Consider the following 20,494-nt stretch of genomic DNA (forward strand, 5'->3'; position numbering starts at 1 on the left):
ATATCAAAATAGTAAGTGTCAATAAGAGAAAACAGAGTGAGAAATTTATTAAAGAATTCAGGAAAGAGTCTCAGAACAGAATAACACTTGCCTCCAGGTTGAAAATGGCCAAGTGCTCACACAACACAGGAGGCCCACACAACCCTGGAAAGTCTCACAGCGCTGGGCTCCAAGAAAAGATCCTAAAAATGTTCAGAGCAAAAGACAGATTACACCCTGTGTCAGGGGCCCCACAAGACCACCCCCAGGTTCTGTGATTCCCTCAGAGAATTCGCAGGACCCAGCCGGCGATCGTATTCACAGCTCTGATGTATTACATTGAAAGGATACAGAGCAAAATCAGCCGCAAGAAAAGACACAAGTGTGGAGTCAAGTCTGGAAGAAACCAGGCACGAGCTTCTAAGAGTCTGAGCCTGAGACCTGAGTGTCAGGAAGATGTTGACTGTGCCCAAACCAGGGAAAGGGGCCATTGGGCACAGTTCCAAGACAGGAGCCAGTGTGGCTGGTGAGATGGCTAGGTGGTTGGGGCTCAGACAAGGCCGAGACTGGGCAGGGGCCAGGTGTGTGGGTGTGCTGAGCCAGAGTGCCAGGTTCACGCTTCCTTCTTTTTTTATTTGAGATGGAGTCTCACTCTGTCGCCAGGCTGGAGTGCAGTGGCACGATCTTGGCTCACTGCAACCTCTGCCTCCCAGGTTCAAGCAATTCTCCTGCCTCAGCCTCCTGAGTAGCTGGGACTACAGGCACCCACCACCATGCCTGGCTAATTTTTTGTTTTGTATTTTAGTAGAGACAGGGTTTCACCATGTTGCCCAGGCTGGTCTCAAACTCTTGAGCTCAGGCAATCCATCCGCCTCAGCCTCCCAAAGTGCTAGGATTACAGGCATGAGCCACCGCACCTGGCCCACGCTTCCTTCCAAGTACAGTGAGCCACCATTAGGATTGGCTCCACTCTTCTGTGGAGTCACATAGGACACACTTCCCTCCTCCCCCAGTGAGGTGTGACAACGTGTGAAATGTGGTTGTTAACCGGGGACTGGTCACGTACACACCCTCTACCTGGCAGGTACCCAGATTCTAGACTCCCAAAAGGAAAACAGGTGCTCAGCATAAACCATATTGTTTGTACAAACAATGTAGGCACAGCAAGCCACTCATCAGCTCTGGGAATGGTGGGAGCCCTTCCGAAATCTAAGTTCCCAGATGACAGCAAAAAGCCAACCTTTCAAGCAAGCCCTTCTAAGGACAGCAGTCTCAGACCTGCTGTCCTAACTCATTTCTGAACAAGAGAATCAGAACAGCATGGTTTCTCCAGCAATCCTGAAACAAGGTTCCAGAGTCCAGAGGATAATTGTTTCAAATTTAGAGTTCTGGCAGTTAAGTGTGAGGGTCGAATTTTCAGACACACAAGGGCTCTAAAAATGTATCACCCATTCTTCCTTTCTTGGAAAGCTACTAGAGATGTTGCTCTACCAAAATGAGGGTGTAAATCAAGAAGAGGAAGACATGGGGTCCAAGAAATGGGATTTAATATGAAAGAGAGAGAGAGAAATAAATGTATTCCTGGATTGTGAAGTAAGGCCCCAAGGTAAAGGCTGTGCCTCAGGCCTAGAGGTCACCAGTCCAGAGAAGACCCAGAGGCTCTGGGAGAGGCTCCCTCAGGACAAAGAAACTGATGAAAGTATTTGGCCACATGGAAAAGAGAGTTACAAACTGGGAAAGAATTAGAAACCATAAAAAAAGTATGGCAATTACTAACTCCAGGAATAACAAAAAGTTGTCTAGAAAAAGAGAAACAATCAGGGCTGGTCTGTCGATAGCATTTCTCTAGTCAGAATAACAAACACTGAGTACTTATCTGGCCAAAATTATGATATAATTGTTAGAAGGATGATGTGGGGACTGAAATTATGCATTGGCAGGGAGCCAAGGCTGGGAAGCAGGTTGTGTGTGTGAAAGAAGTTAAACCTTCATCTTCCATAGTGGACAGTCAAAAATGTATTAGGACATAATGAAAACTGAAACATTAGAAAGTAGTAATTTAAGCATTTTTTTTTTTTTTAAGAAACAGAGTAAAATTCCAAAAGAATCCATTAAGAGAGTTGAAATTGGTTGCCTACAGGGAGCTGGACATTGAAGGGAGGTTGGGTTGTGGGGGACTGTTGTTTGCAAAAACCTATAGAACAACTTGACTCTTTAAATTGTTGATGACAGTAAAATGTAAAATTAAATTTAGATATAAATTAAAAGCAAAGCAAAAGAAGGAAGAGTAAGAAAGAAAGGAGGGAGGAAGAAGAAGAGGAGAAGGAAGAAGAGAAAGGGGAAGGAGCAAGGCAGGGAAAAAGATGAAAAGACGGTCATGCTGTCTCCGCTCTGGCCAGGCCAACTCTTGCTTGTTCCCGACATCACCCTCCCCAAGCATGAGCCTCTCTTGGGAAGAGCAGCTGGAAGCAGAGGGAGCTGGGAGACCAGACACAAACTTGGGCTCAGCTGAGGGATGGGAGTTGATAGTCAGGTGCCTGGAACATAATGGACACTGTTCATATTGGTTGCATGAGTGGATGAACGAATTAATGAATTTCTTTTCTCTTAAGTCCTGCAGCTCATTAAGTCACAGAAATTTCTGAATAAGTTGGTGATCTTGGTGGAAACAGAGAAGGAGAAGATCCTGCGGAAGGAATATGTTTTTGCTGACTCCAAAGTAAGTGACAGCAAACTTCTAAAATGGGCTGTGAGGTAGGGAGGGGACACATGCGTTTTGAGGCTCGCTGTGTGCCAGGGAGTGTGCATCATTAGCTCACTCAGTTCCCAGAACAACCCATTTCACACCTGGGAAAGATGAACTTAGAGAAGTTGAAGACCATGTTCCAGGTCGGCCTGGATTTGAGCTGTCACTGTCTCAGGAACAGGGAGGCTTCCCACTTCGCCCAGCTGCCTCCCAGCCTCGAGGCCACATCCTTTATCACCCACATCTAACTCAGCCCCACGCCTGGAGGGAAGGCTTTTAGCTTCCCTGGGCTGGACTTGGGAAACCTTTGGGACACTCTTGGATGGACTGATTGATTGATTGATTGATTGACTGACTTGAGACAGAGTCTCGCTTTATCATCTAGGCTACTGCAGTGGCATGATCACAGCTAACGGCAACCTCCACCTCCTGGGCTCAAGGGATCCCCTGACCCACCTCAGCCTCCTGAGTAGCTGAGACCACAGACACACACCAACAGCTAATTTTTTATATTTTGTAGAGACAGAGTCTTGCTGTGTTTCCTAGGCTGGTCTCGAACTCCTGGGCTCAGGCAATCTTCCAGCCTCCACAACCCAAAGTGCTGGGATTATAGGTGTGAGCCACCCCTGGATTTAAATCTGAGTCTCGACTGGAGCTCCAACCCAGAGACTTTCATTTCAATCTTTGCCCCACTCTGCAGAAGAAAGATGCCCCTGCCAGGACGGGTTCCTGGGGCAAGAGGTGCTGTGGGCCACTGGGGAAACCCAGCCTGGGCCTCTGTGCCCCCAGAGTGGGTTCTTTGTGACCTCATCCCTCATCTCAGAAATTTGAAACAGGGGCCAAAACCCATCACCGTGGCCTCATTCATAGTTCTCTGCTGTGCAGCTCATGTGAAGCAGTAAAAATGGATTGCACCAGCCTGAACAACATAGTGAGACCCTATGTCTACAAAACAAAAAAATTAGGCCAGGCGCAGTGGGTGCCTTATGCTCGTAATCCCAGCACTTTGGGAGGCTGAAGCAGGATGGTTGCCTGAGACCAAGAGTTCGAGACTAGAGTGCAACATGGTGAGACCCCATCTCTATGAAAAAAAAAAATAGCTGGGTGTGGTGGCATGAGCCTGTAGTTTCAGCTACTTGGGAGGCTGAAGTGGGAGGATCGCTTGTTCGAGGCTGCAGTGAGCTGTGACCACACCACTGCACTCCAGCCTGGATGACAGAGCAAGGTCCTGTCTCAAAAAAAAAAGATTGCAGAGCAATAAGGTTATCCATCACATCAGGTGCTGGCTGACTCTCACATCAGGGACCCCCAGCAAGGCCAAGGGACAAGGGCTTCTGGTACAGGCCCACAGTGATAGCTTCCCACTGAGTGCCCAGTCCCCGCTCCTACTTTCACCTCCAAAGCATCAGGGGTGGGCTGGTGGGAGGTCTAAGGCGTCCAGAGCTATCAGGTGTAGTAGGGAAGGGTCTGGGAGAAACAAGAGAATGAGGCCCAGACAGGTGGTGGGAGATGCAGAGAAAGACCGTCAGGCTGAAATGCTTTCTGAGCACCTGGGCACAGGTCCAAACACCAGCTCTGCCCCATTGCTGTGACCTCAAAAGGACTGAGGCACAGGGATAAATGGAGGCAATGAATCTTGAGCCACTCTCAACTCGAGGCAGGTTACAGTAAAAATGTCATTGTGACATCTTTGTGAGCTGGTGTCTTCAGGGAGGACTTACCGAGATTTGCAATTATGAGGTTGAATCACGTAAAATTTCTGTCTTTGCAGGTTGAAATAGTCAAACACTGGTCATGTCATATGTTACAACCTGAAATTTTGTGTAGCTTTGTTAAAGTCAGCCTGCTCTGTTGGTTGCATGCTAACAGAGGGCCAACTGAGGCTGCTTGGTACCCCACTTGGTACCCCAGAAAAATAGGTGAAAAATATTGAGGAGGCTATGAAAGCCTTCGTGTCTTCTCTTCTTTTTAATTAGTTTCTTTAATTTAAATTTTCTTTCATTACATAAGTAATCTATTCTCCTTGGTGAAGACATGGCAAACACAAACAAGCAAATGTTTAAAATAAAAACACCCATATACCACGAGTTAATCTGGGACTATGCCCCTTCCAGATGTTTTTTAATCTTCTCTTTCTTTCTTTGTTCCCTTCTTTCTTTTTCTCTTTCTTTTCTTTTCTGAGACAGGGTCTTGTTCAGTTGCCCAGGTTGGAGTGCAGTGGCAAGATCATGGCTCACTGCAACCTCAACTTCCTGGCCTCAAGTAATCCTCTCACCTCAGCCTCCTATGTTGGGAGGGACTACAGGCATACACCACCATGCCTGGCTAATTTTTTTATTTTTTGTAGAGGCAGGGTTCCCCTATGTTGCCAGACTGATCTCAAACTCCTGGGCTCAAACAATTCCTTCTGCCTCAGCCTCCCAAAGTGCTGGGATTATAGGCATGAGCCACTGTGCCAGGCCCAAATGTTTTCTTAAAAATGCAGTGATGCTATTCATACCATTTGTCAACTAGATTTTCATACTTAACAATATATATTGTGGCCACTCTGTCCTTGTTGGCAAGATAGTTCTGGATCACACTTGTTAAACACTATGATATTCTAGTTTATGGATGGTCAATAATACTTTTTTTTGTTTGTTTGTTTGAGACAGAATCTAGCTCTGTCACCCAGGCTGGGGTGCAATGATGTGATCTTGGCTCACTGCAACCTCCACCTCCTGAGTTCAAGCAATTCTTCTGCCTCAGCCTCCCGAGTAGCTGGGATTACAGGCATGCACCACCCACCACACTTGGCTAATTTTGTATTTTTAGTAGAGATGGGGGTTTTACCATGTTGGTCAGACTGGTCTCGAACTCCTGACCTCAGGTGATCCACCTGCCTTGGCCTCCCAAAGCGCTGGGATTACAGGCGTGAGCCACCGTGCCTGGCCCTCTAATATGTTATTAATGAATCTCCTAAAGCTGGACAGTAAGGCTGTTTCTGATTTTTTTCTGTACTGAGGCATGTGCTGCAGAGGCAAGACAGGGTTGGACCTCTGTGCAGCTCCTGATTACTTTATTAAAGTCACAGCCTTGCAGGGGAATGTCTGGGCCAGAAGCCACTCACTTACGACTTGGACGCATGTTTCCAGGTTGCTGTCCTGGAAGTTCATACTGATTTATGCTCCTCTCAGTTTTCTTGAAGCTGACCAAGTCCTTTGCAAAGTGTAATGTGCAGGGAGGCAGAGGCCTTTCTAAGTCTGTCTGCCCTTCCATCCCTAGAAGAGAGAAGGCTTCTGCCAGCTACTGCAGCAGATGAAGAACAAGCACTCAGAGCAGCCGGAGCCCGACATGATCACCATCTTCATCGGCACCTGGAACATGGGTGGGTCTGCGTGCCCCCTCCCTGAAGCCGCCCCCTCTGCTTCTGCTTCCCTGACTCAGGCATCCTCAAGGTGGGGTGGAGTGACAACATCCGTGTCCCCTTCCTTCCTTCCTGCCCCAGGGCTCTGTCCCCAACCCCCAGCCTACCCGCACAGCCTCCTTCCTAAGGCATTCCACCCTTTTCCCGAGATGATGGGTAAGAAAAATGAGCGTTGGGACTATTGCACCCCCACAGCAGCTGGGGTGGGTTACTCTGTGTGTCCAAACTGGAAAGTTTTAGGGAAAGAGGCTGAGTATCTAGGTGAAGAGGCTCGTGGGCACCCCGCCAGCCCTAGGCAGCTCACCAAGGGGCCCCAGGCCTGAAAGAAAGAAGTCCACCCCTGAGCAGGGTTGCCAGATTTATCAGGAGAGAGACAGGAAGAGAGATAAGTAGGTAGGTAGACAAAGGATGCCCCGCTATATTTTAACTTCATAGAAACAAATTTTTTTAGTATATGTTTAGCTACAAACAAATACTGAACATATATGCTAAATAGACATTATGCTGAATATATAGTGTATATACATATGCTAAATATACATAGTATTTAAACATATGCTAAATAAATGTAATTATATTAAATATAAATTATACTAATATTATTTAGTTTAAGCATACAGTTAATAATATACTAAATATATGCTAAATATATTTTGTATTAAACATATATACTGTATATTTATATACTAAACATATGCACTCTACTAAATATAAATAATACTAAATAATTTTTTAGTGTAAGTGTTCAGGTAGAAATAAATTAGATAGAAGACATCCAGATAACCTTATTCTAGAAACTACCGGTTTATCCGAAATTGGAATTTCAATGGGCGTCCCGTGTCTCTTACCCTTTGTCCCAAGAGGAGTCTGGGAGGCAGAGGGTGATCAGCGGCCGGCAGGGGCCTCTTGGAAGTGAAGTGGCAGCATGTCACTCGTGTCCCAGAGCCACAGCAGCCCTGGAGTAGAGCTCCAGGATGTCCATGACACAACGGCAGGGGTTGCCTCTCCCACACAAGAGTGTGGAAGGAGCAAGCTGAGGCTATGCTGCAGGAGGGCCGAGACCCACCAGCCTGGGTGTTTGAGCACCCACTTTGAGCCTCTTGGGGGAGCAGAATGTAGCCACAGTCCATTTACTCCAATGTGTGGCTTCTCTGCACTTGTAAGGCAAGAAACTCATCTCTTTGAGGAACAAACATTGCTCATCCTTCAAGGGCACTGCAGGGAGAACCATTCAAAATTTCTTGATTGAGCTGCCTCAACTCAGTTTTGAAATGGGAATGCAGAGGAGTTTCCATGCTCTCCAGTTTCTCTGGCTCACACCCATGCATCTCTCCACTCTGGGCTGGGATCTGCCTTGCAAGGGAGCCTTTGTTGTCTCCCAACAATGGGTTAGAAGCCACCATCCAAAACTTGTCAGTCCCCTTGGCTGTCTTGAGAATAGGATGTGAGTTCCTTGAGGGACAGAACTCAATGATTGTAGCCTCAAAATGCAGGACAGCATCTGACATCAGGGGATCTTCTTGTGTTTCTATACCTTGAAACTTAACATTATGTTTAAAAAGAGGCTTAACTGAGCTCTAGCCCTCACCGACACCCTGGGTGAGGTTGGCGCCCAGGCCTCCATTGCAGGCATTTCTTTGGGCTGCCTGGATGGTCTTATGTGACCACGTGACCTCCCTCACACTCCCACCCTCTGTTTTGAATTCTCCTAATGCTTTGACTCGATGTGCCTTTGACTCACTTGGTGTTGGGTTTTGCTGTTGAAGGTAACGCCCCCCCTCCCAAGAAGATCACGTCCTGGTTTCTCTCCAAGGGGCAGGGAAAGACACGGGACGACTCTGCCGACTACATCCCCCATGACATTTACGTGATCGGCACCCAGGAAGACCCCCTGAGTGAGAAGGAGTGGCTGGAGATCCTCAAACACTCCCTGCAAGAAATCACCAGCGTGACGTTTAAAACAGTGAGCAGCTGGTCGTGCCCCGGGTGGGGTTCCGGGACGGAAGCTTTGCACAGCTGGGCTGTCTCAGAGGCAAGGGCAGGCTCAGCCTATCAGCTCTCAGTTTTCAAGGATGTCTGGGGGCCCCCACTGAGAGATGCGTCTGTATTCAGAAATAAATGGGATCCGTGGGGTATTGCTGAAAACCACTGAGTCCTCTATCTTCCCACCCTTGGTCAGCCCCGGTTCTCATCTTTAGGATGCTTTGTCTCACCTATCACACATCGCTGGGAGTCCCCTGAAGGGTTGGGATTACAAACAGGGTACCCCACACCCAGGGGCTGGGACTGGGGCTGGGTGTGAATCACTGTGCCCTGGTTCACACCCTACACTTAAGGGCCGAGTATTGCAACATTGTCCTCCCACCAGGTCGCCATCCACACACTCTGGAATATCCGCATCGTGGTGCTGGCCAAGCCTGAGCACGAGAACCGGATCAGCCACATCTGTACTAACAATGTGAAGACAGGCATCGCAAACACACTGGGTGAGCGAGCAGGGCGGGAACCCTGTGTTCCTCCCACACCCTCTGCCTCAACTCACGCGACCATGCCATCCTGATCCCACCATTAGTTCCAGAGCCTCACGTCCTCAGCTCCCCGCTCAGTCCTCAGCAAATAGGGGTGGTTGGTCTCCCTGGCTGAAACTCACTCAGGGTCTACACCAGGGCTCCCAGGGATCTAGCTAAAATGCAGGTTCTGACTCAGTAGATCTTGGGTGGAACCCAAGGTTCCAAGTTTCTGACAGGTTCCCAGGTGACTTCAGCTCTGCTGGTCGGCCTGTGGGACCCATTTTAGGTAGCGAGAACCTAGAACAGGGATTGGCCAACTTTTGCAGGAAAGGGAAGGGCCTGATAGTAAATATTTCAGACTTTGCAGGCCACTCAACACTACTCTCTGCCTTTCTGGCGGGAAAGCAGCCATAGTCAACCCAGAAAGCGAATGGGAGTGGCTGTGTTCCAGTGAGACCTTCCTTACAAGCACAGGTGGGAGGTGGCTGGCTCCCGCCCTCAGTCCCTGTACACCAGGTTGGATCCGGAAATGCTAGTGTCAGTGGAGACTCTCTGGCTTCAGAGAGCAGTGACAAGGGCAAGAACTCTTTATGAGTGTAGGGGTGCAAGCCTGTGTGTGTGAGTAAGTCTGTGTCTGTGAGTTTGTGTGAATGAGAGCGTGCATGTGTGTGAGCCTGTGTAGGTGTGTGAGAGTTTATGGATGTGTATTTGTGAGCGTGTTTATGTGAGTCCATGTGTGAGTGTACCACCCATATCTATGAGTATGTGCATGTGTGTGTGAGTCCATGCATGTGTTTGTGAGTGTGTGTTTATGTGAGTCTATGTATGTGAGTCCGTGGGTGGAGTGTACCCCGCCATATCTATGAGTGTGTGTGAGTTCATGCATATGTGTTTGTGGTGTGTTTATGTGAGTCCTGTGTATGTGAGTCCATGTGTGAGTGTACCCCGCATATCTATGAGTGTGTGTCTATGTGTGTGTGAGTCCATGCATGTGTGTTTGTGAGTGTTTATGACAGTCTAGGTATGTGAGGGTGGGTGTCCAAGTGCATGTGCATAAGTGCTAGAGCCTCTCTGTGTGTGTATGTGTGTGTGCACGTGGGGTGGTACACACACAGGGCTCCCAGGCTGGCATCAGGGGCGAGGCCAGTGGTTTTTGGTGGTTGGAGTCAGTGGAGTCAGGAACAGGACAGAGTCCTAGAGATAACAGGAAATGGAAGAATTGCTGCAATCGAACGTGCAGAGCTCTCTCAACTTTTCTGCTGACAAACCGCAAACTGTCCTTGTCCACCCCCGCTTGTCCCCCTTCCTTCCTGCCACAGTGGAAGGGTGGGGCTGGCGTGGCTGTCCTGGCTGCGCCCACACTCTCCTGCTGCCCGGGAACTGCCCTGGGTGTGGATTCCATCGCTCCTTGGGCTTCCAGCCCCTCCCACCAGCCCCTGCCCCGCTGTGCAGAATATGCTCGGACCTCCTGGGGCCACATAAAACCACCCCCTCAGCCAGACCTTGCTTGCAACTCCCACCCCAGTTCCTGGTCATCCTGGCCTTGGGGCTGGGCACTGGGTCAGCTTCTGAGCAGGCAGGAGCTCATGTGGACCTGACACACATTGCGTGAGCAGATAGGAGGGAAAGAAGCCAGGTCCTGGGAGGGAGCGCGCTGGCGAAGGAGTGTGTGGCGTGGGCAGAGAGCAGAGGTCAGGGACCTCCCTGAGAAGGGCAGTGCGACTGGCATCTGAGGGGTGGGGAGAAAGACCTGGCCAGAGTCCCAGCTTTATGACCATTGCAGGGCAGCTTCTGGGCTGTGGAGCTCACACACACCTTCCCCACCTTCTCCTCCTTCCCCTCCTTGCTGCCCTGGGGCCAGCCTCCCTCCTCCACTCCCCAGAAATGGCTCCCAGCCATAATTAGCACAGGACAGGAATAGCAAATGCTGTTCAGCTGATAAAACATTAGTCCTGGCTGGTGCTGTGGCTCACGCCTGTAATCCCAGCACTTTGGGAGGCCAAGGCAGGTGGATCACTTGAGGTCAGGAGTTTGAGACCAGCCTAACCAACATGGTGAAATCTCATCTCTACTAAAAATACAAAAATTAGCTGGATGTGGTGACATGTACCTGTAATCCCAGCTGCCTGGGAGGCTGAGGCAGGAGAATCACTTGAACCCGGGAGGCGGAAGTTGCAGTGAGCTGAGATTGTGAAACTGCGCTCCAGCCTGGGCGACAGAGTGAGATGCCATCTCCAAAAAAAAAAAAAAATCAGTCCTTAGAACAACCAAGGCCTCTCTAAGAGTGTGCCCTAAGCAAGGCTGTGGGCTAAATGCTTTGTATCATCTCATTTAATATAAATACCCTGCTAGTCACGATGGCTCATGCCTGTAATCCCAGCACTTTGGGAGGCCAAGGTGGGAGGATCTCCTGAGACCGGAAGTTTGAGACCAGCCTGGGCAATATAGGAAGATACCATGTCTCCAAAAAAAAAGACTGGGCATGGTAGTGCATGCCTGTGGGCCCAGCTACTCAGGAGGCTGAGGTGGGAGGATCACCTAAGTCTGGGAGGTCGAGGCTACAGTAAGCAACGATTTTGCCACTGCACTCCAGCCTGGGTGACACAGACTTTGTCTCAAATTAAAAAACAAAACAAAACAAAAAAACACTTGGGCAGAGACTCTCGTTATTATTCCCATTTGCAGATGAAGAAACAGAGTCTATGGAGATGATCCATAACTTGCCCAAGGCCCAGGGATAAGAAAGTGGTGGGCAGGGATTGAAACCAGGCTGTCGGGACTGGAACCAGTTGCTCAGTTCCAGGTCACCCTCTGGGAAGGAAAGAAGAGGCCTCCCAGTTTGGGGGCAGAGGGGCAGGGCTGGAAAGCTAGGTGCAGTGGAGAGGGCTGGAGGGCAGAAAGCCTGTGTGCTCCTGCACTGGGTCCTGAGGATGCTCAGCCGGGTGATATCCAGGGGTCCCTTTAGCCTATGGCCTATCCAGAGCTGTCCAACCAAAAGAAAATGGGGCCCGGTGCGGGGGCTCACGCCTGTAGTCTTAGCATTTTGGGAGGCGGAGGCAGGCAGATTGCTGGAGCTCAGGAGTTTGAGACCAACCTGGGCAACACAGTGGAACCCTGTCTCTACTAAAATACAAAAAATTAGCTGCATGTGGTGGTGGGTGCCTGTAGTCCCAGCTGTCAGGAGGATGAGACAGGAGAATTGCTTGAACCCGGGAGACGAAGGTTGCAGTGAGCAGAAATCATGCTGCTGCACTCCAGCCTGGGAGACAGAGTGAGACTCCGTCTCCAAAAAAAAAGAAAAGAAAAGAAAAGAAAATGGGAGCCAAATAGATCATAAATAAATAGATTTATGATCAAAATAGATTACAATTTGATCTATTACAATCAATAGATCAAATGTTCAAGTAGCCACATTAAAAAGGAAACAAGTGGAATTAATTTCAATAATAGATTTTATTGAACTTCATAATCCAAAACACAATTATTTCAATAGATTTTCAATGTAAAAAGTGATTTGCTATTTTACAGTCTGTGTTTCTTACCAAGGCCACAATTCTGATGTGTATTTTACACTCACAACCCATCTCTTTTTGTACCAGCCACATTTCAGGTATTTGATAGTCACACGTGGCCTGTGCCTGTATTGTACAGAGCAGGTTCTCACCTGCGTGTGTCAGAATCACCTAGAGCAGGGGTTGACAAATGTTTTCCGTAGAAGGCCAGATGGTGAATATTCTAGGCTCTGTGGACCACACAACTGTCTCAGCGCTTCAGCTCTGCCATCGTAGTCTGAAAGCAGCTACAGACAATCCAGAAGGGAATAGGCATGGCTGTGTTCCAGTAACATGTTCTTTATGAACACTGAAACTTGAATTTCATATTTTCATGAATCACAAAAAGATTGTTTTTCTTTTGATTTGTTTCCAACCATTTACAAATGTAAAAAAACCATTTGTAGCTGGCAGTGAGCCAACATTTGCCCACTGCTGACCCTGGAGGGCTTGTCAAACACAGATTACTGGGCCCCATCCCAGGATTTCCGATTCAGTAGGTCTGGGGCGGGGCTGAGAATCTGTCCTTCTGACAAGTTCCCAGGTGGTGTTCAGCTGCTGGTCCAGGTTTCCCTTTGGGAACCACTGACCTAGAACAGATCAGAACGTTGGCAGAAAAAAGTGTGATCTCAGTGTGGGCTTTTGGTCTCTCCAGGAACCTTGAATTCGCTGGGAGGGAGATCAGCCCACCCGGGCTAGAACCTTCTGAATCTTCCCAGGGCTTCTGGCTGCCGCTTAGCACCCTGGTCACTTTAGAGAGAGATGCCAGGGGAGGATCACAGCAGCCGCCTTCCTCTACCCCGCTGAGAAGCCCAAGGCTGCCGCCATCTGCGCAGCTCCTGCATTTTCTCATCTCCCGCTCTCTGCCCAGTGGCTCCCACCCCGCACGACCCCGTTCCGCCCTCCCCTTGCCAGCTCCTCACTCACCTGCCCCTCTCACCCGCCTCTGGGTGGTTTCTGGCCCCTTGGCAATTGTGTCTGTTTGATGTTTTGATTCTTCTTTCTGCTCTTCGTTGTAGGGAACAAGGGAGCCGTGGGGGTGTCATTCATGTTCAATGGAACCTCCTTAGGGTTCGTCAACAGCCACTTGACTTCAGGAAGTGAAAAGAAACTCAGGTAATGGAACTCCTTCCCCCCAACAGTGTGCATTTGGGTTATCTGCCCAGACACACCTCACACCTCTAAGCACCAGAAGGACCTGCTCAGCTCTTGCCTTTGACTTTGTGGGTGTCCTGTGGCCTTTCAGGGCCCACCACAGTCTCATTAAAGCCAACTGCAGCACAATAGTGACCTCATGTGTGGAGGAATTTTGTCCGAAGGTCAGAAAAGATATTTCCTTGTGTCATTAGCCTGATGGACTCCTGACTAGCACTATTTCTAAAGCAGAAAGTTTCCTCTGGAGCCTCCTTACAAATCCAAGCTGATCTTGCCTACCTGGGACCCAGGAATGAAGACAGTCATCTAGAATCTTCACTGTTCTGATTCTCTGCTATGCAGATGCTGTTACTCCTGGGCCCCTGCCCTCTATGCATCCAGTGTGGCCTCAAATGCCCTTTGCATCCTGGCTGTGCCATATTTGCACACTAAGGTGGTCTGCTGCAGCAGGGCTGGAGGGCTAAGTCTCCCTTCCCCCTACCTGCTATGCTCCTCGCCCCCGACCTACGGCAGGAGTGACTTCCTGCCACAGTGGAGAGGGAACCAGTGACCCCGTGCTAGATGGCCGCTTTTTCCTTGCATTAGGCGAAACCAAAACTATATGAGCATTCTCCGGTTCCTGGCCCTCGGCGACAAGAAGCTGAGTCCCTTTAACATCACTCACCGCTTCACGCACCTCTTCTGGTTTGGGGATCTTAACTACCGTGTGGATCTGCCTACCTGGGTAAGGGGCTGCCCGCCTGGGGCTGGGGCTGCAGGAGATGGAGGCTCCCTTGAGTCAGCTCGGGGCAGGTGGTCGTGGAGACACGTGAGCTAAGTGGTCTGAGGCGGCGGCTCCCCTTGGGGGCTCAACGCTGTTTCTGTTACTGAGCCTCAGCTGCTCCTCATGGTTCCCCCGTGCTCATGCCCGGTTCCCATAACTGTCACGGCCACCCTGCCACCATCACTCTGCAGCCTGTGTCATCCAGCTGCCCGACCCCAGCCCCGAAGCTTGCCAGGCCTGGATCAGCAGGGCTTCTCACCAGACGCCCGGGCATGTTCTTGTTCCAGGAGGCAGAAACCATCATCCAGAAAATCAAGCAGCAGCAGTACGCAGACCTCCTGTCCCACGACCAGCTGCTCACGGAGAGGAAAGAGCAGAAGGTCTTCCTGCACTTCGGTAAGAGCAGCGGCCTCCCGGGCGTGGTGGCTCACGCCTGTCATCCCAGCACTTTGGGAGGCCGAGGCGGGCAGATCACGAGGTCGGGAGATCGAGACCATCCTGGCTAACATGGTGAAAACCTGCCTCTACTAAAAAAAATACAAAAAATTAGCCGGGCGTGGTGGCAGGCGCCTGTAGTCCCAGCTGAGGCAGGAGAATGGCGTGAACCTGGGAAGTGGAGGTTGCAGTGAGCCGAGATCACGCCATTGCACTCCAGCCTGGGTGACAAAGCAAGACTCCGCCTCAAAAAAAAAAAAAAAGCAGCAGCCTCTCCTCTTGGAGCCTTTCCAGCCATCCTTTCGTCCCCTTTTCCCCGATTTCCTACCAGGAGAATAGAGAAAATTGGGCAGATGCACAAATCTAGGGGATCAGAAGTTGAACCTGAATTCTCTCTGTTCAGAGGAGGAAGAAATACACGTTTGCCCGACCTACCGTTTTGAAAGATGACTCGGGACAAATAAACGCCTACACCAGCAGAAGTCGACAGGGGTGAGTCCTCTTCACAGACAAACTCCCCCTGCCCTCCATCTCCTCCCCGCTGGTGTCTGTTCCCAAAAGGCAAACGAGAGCATCTTCATCCATTAGGCAAAAAAAAAAGGAAAGAAAAAAATAGAAAGAGATGTTGATTTGTGTCACAAAGTAAATGGGCAGCCACACTTTGCACTGCTTGAGTTGGGAAAATAACCCTGTGATTTATCTTCTGTCCAGTACTCTAAGATGCTAGAGAAGATTTTATTTTTTTTTTTTATTTTATTTTTTGAGACGGAGTCTCGCTCTGTCGCCCAGGTTGGAGTGCGGTGGCCTGATCTTGGCTCACTGCAAGCTCCGCCTCCCGGGTTCACGCCATTCTCCTGCCTCAGCCTCCTGAGTAGCTGGGACTACAGGCGCCCGCCACCTCGCCCGGCTAGTTTTTTGTATTTTTAGTAGAGATGGGGTTTCACCGTGTTAGCCAGGATGGTCTCGATCTCCTGACCTCGTGATCCGCCCGTCTCGGCCTCCCAAAGTGCTGGGATTACAGGCTTGAGCCACTGCGCCCGGCCAAAGATTTTAAAGTATTATTTCCTTAACTGGGTTCTGAAGATCATTTCTTTAAGAAGTCCCATGATCATATATATTTGCTAAACTGCTGAGTGAATTAACATTAAGCAGGTTTCTTTGCTGCAGGACTTATCAGAGCCTTTACGGGCCTAAGAGCATTGTGGTTCTCCATGAGGAAATCTGTATGCCAAATTCAGTTATTCATGGAATACCAACTAATATCTTATTAGGCCACTTGTTTTCCAGGGAACAGTGTTTGGGGAAAGATGCATAAAATATGTATTCATTTGTTCAGAGATATTTCCTGATGGCCTATTATGGGTTAGGCACTCTCCTAGGTGGTGGGAGAGCAAAGATATCCGCTCCAGGGACTTCACGGTAGGAAAAACAAGACGAATATGCAACTAGCTGTAGCCAGAGCCAGAATATGGCAATGCCAGGGCAAGGAAGGATCAGGGAAGCCAGCCCCTGGCAGGGTTCAAGGGTTGAACGGCTGGGGCGGTGAAGTACCCAGGCCTGCTAGAAGCCTAGGGCAATGGAACACAAGCTCAAAGTGTCATCTGAAAGAGTTCTGGGCCTCATCTGGGCTCAGGGGCAAGTGAAGAACTGGACGTGGGAGAGGAAGGCCAAGCGCTGGGTGGATTTCAGAACTGAGCAGGAGAAGAAGAGAATAAAACAGAGAGGACAGGAGGAGATCCCGGACTGCTGTCACCCACGAGACTGGGACCCCCAGGATGGGACCCCCTCTTCCGCAGGGTCCACTGCCTGCTGTGTGGATAAGGTCACCTGGCCCAAAGGCACTGTCAGAGCAGGTCCATGGGGACCCCTGTGCAGGCTGGTGAAGGATGGTTTGGTTTGATGTGAGTTTAAGTTGAGGCAGATGGGTGCCTGAGATGGGAGAGCGGCCAGTCCTAGATGCCAGGATGACAGGCCACAGGGGGCCACTGCAAGCTCTGCCAGGCACTGGTGCATCAGACTGGCATGTGCAGAATTGTAGTGGGCATTGTGGTAAAGGATGAGGATGCGGCAGGGGCACCGGTGAGGAGGCCGTTGTGCACATTTAGCTGAGCAACAGCCAGGGCCGAATCAGGGAAAACACAGTGAAAATGAAAGAAAGGGGGAAAGCAGGATATATTGGGAGACCTGATTGCCATTGATAAAAACTGGAAAATCACAAGGCGGAGCTGGCTTGAAGGGGAAGAAAATAGAACTTGTTTTCAGACTTATTGACTGTATGACATTAGTGGAAGAACTCAGAGAAAATGCCCAGAAGGCAGCCGAAGATAGTGGCGCATCGCTTAACAACGGGGATACGTTCCGAAAAGCGCGTCATCACGTGACTTTGTCATTGTGGGAACCTCATGGAGTGTATCTACACAAAGCCCACTTCAGTTAGATGGTGTGGCCTATTGATCCTAGGCTACAAAGCTATATAGCATGTTACTTTACTGAATACTGTGGGCAGTTGTAACACAATGATAAGCTTTTGTGTATCTAAACATTAAAAAGGAACAGTAAAAATATGGTATAAAAAGAAAAAAATGGGCTGGGTGCAGTGGCGCATGCCTATAATCCCAGCACTTTGGGAGGCCGAGGTGGGTGGATCACTCGAGGTTAGGAGTTCAAGGCCAGCCTGGCCAACACAGTGAAACCTTGTCTCTACTAAAAATACAAAAATTAGCCATGCATGGTGGTACACACCTGTAACCCCAGCTACTCAGGAGGCTGAGGCAAGAGAATCGCTTGAACCCGGGAGATGGAAGTTGCAGTGAGCCAAGATCGCACCTTGCACTCCAACCTGGGTGTCAGAGCAAGACTGTCTCAAAAAAAAAAAAGATGGTACACCTGTATAGGGCACTTACCATAAATGAAGCTTGCAGGACTGGAAGTTGCTCTGGGTGAGTCAGTGAGTGAGTGGTGAATGAGTGTGAAGGCCTAGGACATTACTGTGCACTACTGTCGACTTTACAAACACTAGGCTACCCTACATTTATTTTTTAAATTTTCTTTTTTCAATAATAAGCTAAACTTAGCTTACTGTAATTTTTTTATTTATAAGCTTTTCATTTATAAACAATTTAATTTTGATGCTTTTGTAATGTAGCTTAAAATACAAACACATTGTACAGCTGTACAGAAGTATTTCCTTTCTTTATGTTCTTAATCTATAAGCTTTTTTCTAGTTTTAAAATTTCAAAACTCTCATTTACATTGACTTTTTTGTTGAAAATTACGATGTAGGTTGGGCACTGTGGCTTATGCCTGTAATCCCAGCATTTTGGGAGGCCGAGGCAGGCAAGTCACCTGAGGTCAAGAGTTCGAGACCAGCCTGGCCAACATGGCAAAACTCTCTCTCTACTAAAAATACAGAAATTAGCCAGGTGTGGTGGTGCGCACCTATAATCCCAGCTACTTGGGAGGCTGAGACAGGAGAATCGCCAGAACCCAGGAAGCAGAGGTTGCAGTGAACCAAGATCGCGCCACTGCACTCCAGCCTGGAGCAAGACTCTGTCTCAAAACAAAACAAAACAAAAAGGCCGGGCGCGGTGGCTCAAGCCTGTAATCCCAGCACTTTGGGAGGCCGAGACGGGCGGATCACGATGTCGGGAGATCGAGACCATTCTGGCGAACATGGTGAAACCCCGTCTCTACTAAAAAAATACAAAAAACTAGCCGGGCGAGGTGGCGGGCGCCTGTAATCCCAGCTACTCCGGAGGCTGAGGCAGGAGAATGGCGTAAACCCGGGAGGCGGAGCTTGCAGTGAGCTGAGATCCGGCCACTGCACTCCAGCCTGGATGACAGAGCGAGACTCTGTCTCAAAAAAAAAACAAACCAAACCAAACCAAACCAAAACAAAACAAAACAAAAAAACGTAAATGCACACATTAGCCTAGGCTGACACAGGCTCAGGATGGTCAATGACATTATCTCCCACCTCCACATCTCGTCCCACTGGAAGGTCCTCAGGGGCAATAACATGGAGCTGTCATCTCCTATGATAACAGTGCCTTCTTCTGGTTACCTCCTGAAGGACCTGCCTGAGGCTATTTTATAGTTAACATTTTCTTTTTTTTTTTTCTGGAGATGGAGTGTTGTTCTGTTGCCAGGCTGGAGTGCAGTGGCATGATCTCGGCTCACTACAACCTCTGCCTCCCAGGTTCAAGCCATTCTACTGCCTCAGCCTCCCGAGTAGCTGGATTACAGGCGCCCACCACAGTGCCTGGCTAATTTTTTGTGTTTTAGTAGAGATGTGGTTTCACCATGTTGTCCAGGATGGTCTCGATCTCCTGACCTTGTGATCCGCCCGCCTCGGCCTCCCAAACTGCAGGGATTATAGGCATGAGCCATCAAGCCCAGCCTCTACATTTTCTTATAAGTAGGAATACACTGTAATTATAAATAACATAGTAAACACGGAAATGAGGGACAGTTGCTTATCATTATTATCAAATATCATGGACCGAACAGAACTGTACTGTTGTGCTTTTACACAACTGGCAGTGCTGTGGGTTGGTTTGCACCAGCATCCCCACAAGCTTGTGAGTAATGTGTTGTGCTGTGACGTGATGACAGCTACAGCATCACTAGGTGATGGGGATTTTCCAGCTCCATTATACTTTTGTAGGACCTCTGTCCCATATGCAGTCCATTATTGTGATACATGACTATTTGTGGAGCCCCACGGGTAATTCTCAGGGGCAGCCAATGCAGAGAACTGCAATGTTAAGAAGTAAATGTTTAGGCTGGGCGTGTGGCTCATGCCTGTAATCCCAACACTTTGGGAACTGAGGCAGATAAATCATTTGAGGTCAGGAGTTCAAGACCAGCCTGGCCAATATGGTGAAACCCCATCTCTACTGAAAATACAAAAATTAGCTGGGCGTGGTGGCACAATCCTGTGATCCCAGCTACTCAGAAGGCGGAGTCAGGAGAGTTGTTTGAATCCGGCAGAGGTTGCAGTGAGCTGAAATAACCCCACTGCACTCCAGCCTGGGCAACAGAGTGAGACCCTGTCAAAAAAAAAAAAAGTAACTGTTTGGCAGAATTGATAAAAACTAAAAATGCACCTATTCTATATTTCAGTAATTCCACTTTGGTGTGTGCTCAAGAGAAATTAGTATATTTGTTCACTAAAACTAGGTATAAGAATGTTTGGCCAGGCGTAGTAGCTCATGCTTATAATCCCAGAGCTTTGGGAGGCCAAGGCAGGTGAATCACCTGAGGTCAGGAGTTCGAGACCAGTCTGGCCAACATGGCGGAAACCATCTCTACTAAAGTACAAAAATTAGCTGGGCGTGCTGGTGTGTGCCTATAATCCCAGCTACTCAGGAGGCTGAGACACGATAATCACTGGAACCCGGGAGGCGGAGATTGTAGTGAGCCAAGACCATGCCACTGCACTCCAACCTCAGCAACAGAGCGAGACTCCATGTCAAAAAAAAAAAAAAAAAAAAAAAAAAGTGTTTATGGCAGCTTTGTTTATAATCTTCAACCCTATGTCCATTAACAATAGAGTAGATAAATGTGATACTTATAGACAATGGAACTTTTATAAGCAACAAAGTGGCTGAAGGAGTCCAACATGAAAGAGTATTTACCGAGCGAGTCCATTTATGTACTTTCATATAAATTAATCAGTGGAGATGTTAGTCGCACTAAAGCTCACCTTTAGGAGACTGTGGTATTGACAAGGAGGGCATACGAGGGAACCTTTAGGATGATGAGGATTTTCTATATCTTGCTCTGGGTAGTGGGTAAGTGGGTATAAGCAAACATAAAAATTCATGGGACTGTATGTACACTTATGGTTAGTACACTTTATGTAAGTTGTACCTAAAGTTTTTTCAAAAAGCGAATGGTTCAGAAGTAGAGATAATGAAAATAAAACCTTTTTTTTTTTTTTTTTTT

At 48.7% G+C, this 20,494-nt stretch overlaps 1 protein-coding gene across 1 annotated transcript in view; it reads left to right on the top strand.

The window, feature by feature from the left end:
• The window catches only part of INPP5D (inositol polyphosphate-5-phosphatase D), a 154,528-nt gene that overhangs the window by 101,312 nt on the left and 32,722 nt on the right, over positions 1 to 20,494 (top strand). The window contains 8 exon segments of the mRNA XM_017859368.1: positions 2,592 to 2,698; positions 5,990 to 6,092; positions 7,898 to 8,094; positions 8,500 to 8,617; positions 13,212 to 13,308; positions 13,933 to 14,071; positions 14,398 to 14,506; positions 14,949 to 15,037. Of these exon segments, the coding sequence (XP_017714857.1) occupies positions 2,592 to 2,698; positions 5,990 to 6,092; positions 7,898 to 8,094; positions 8,500 to 8,617; positions 13,212 to 13,308; positions 13,933 to 14,071; positions 14,398 to 14,506; positions 14,949 to 15,037 (959 nt within the window).

The sequence above is a fragment of the Rhinopithecus bieti genome, unplaced genomic scaffold (genome assembly GCF_001698545.2).
Source record: "Rhinopithecus bieti isolate Rb0 unplaced genomic scaffold, ASM169854v2 scaffold_50517, whole genome shotgun sequence".
NCBI lineage: Eukaryota > Metazoa > Chordata > Mammalia > Primates > Cercopithecidae > Rhinopithecus > Rhinopithecus bieti.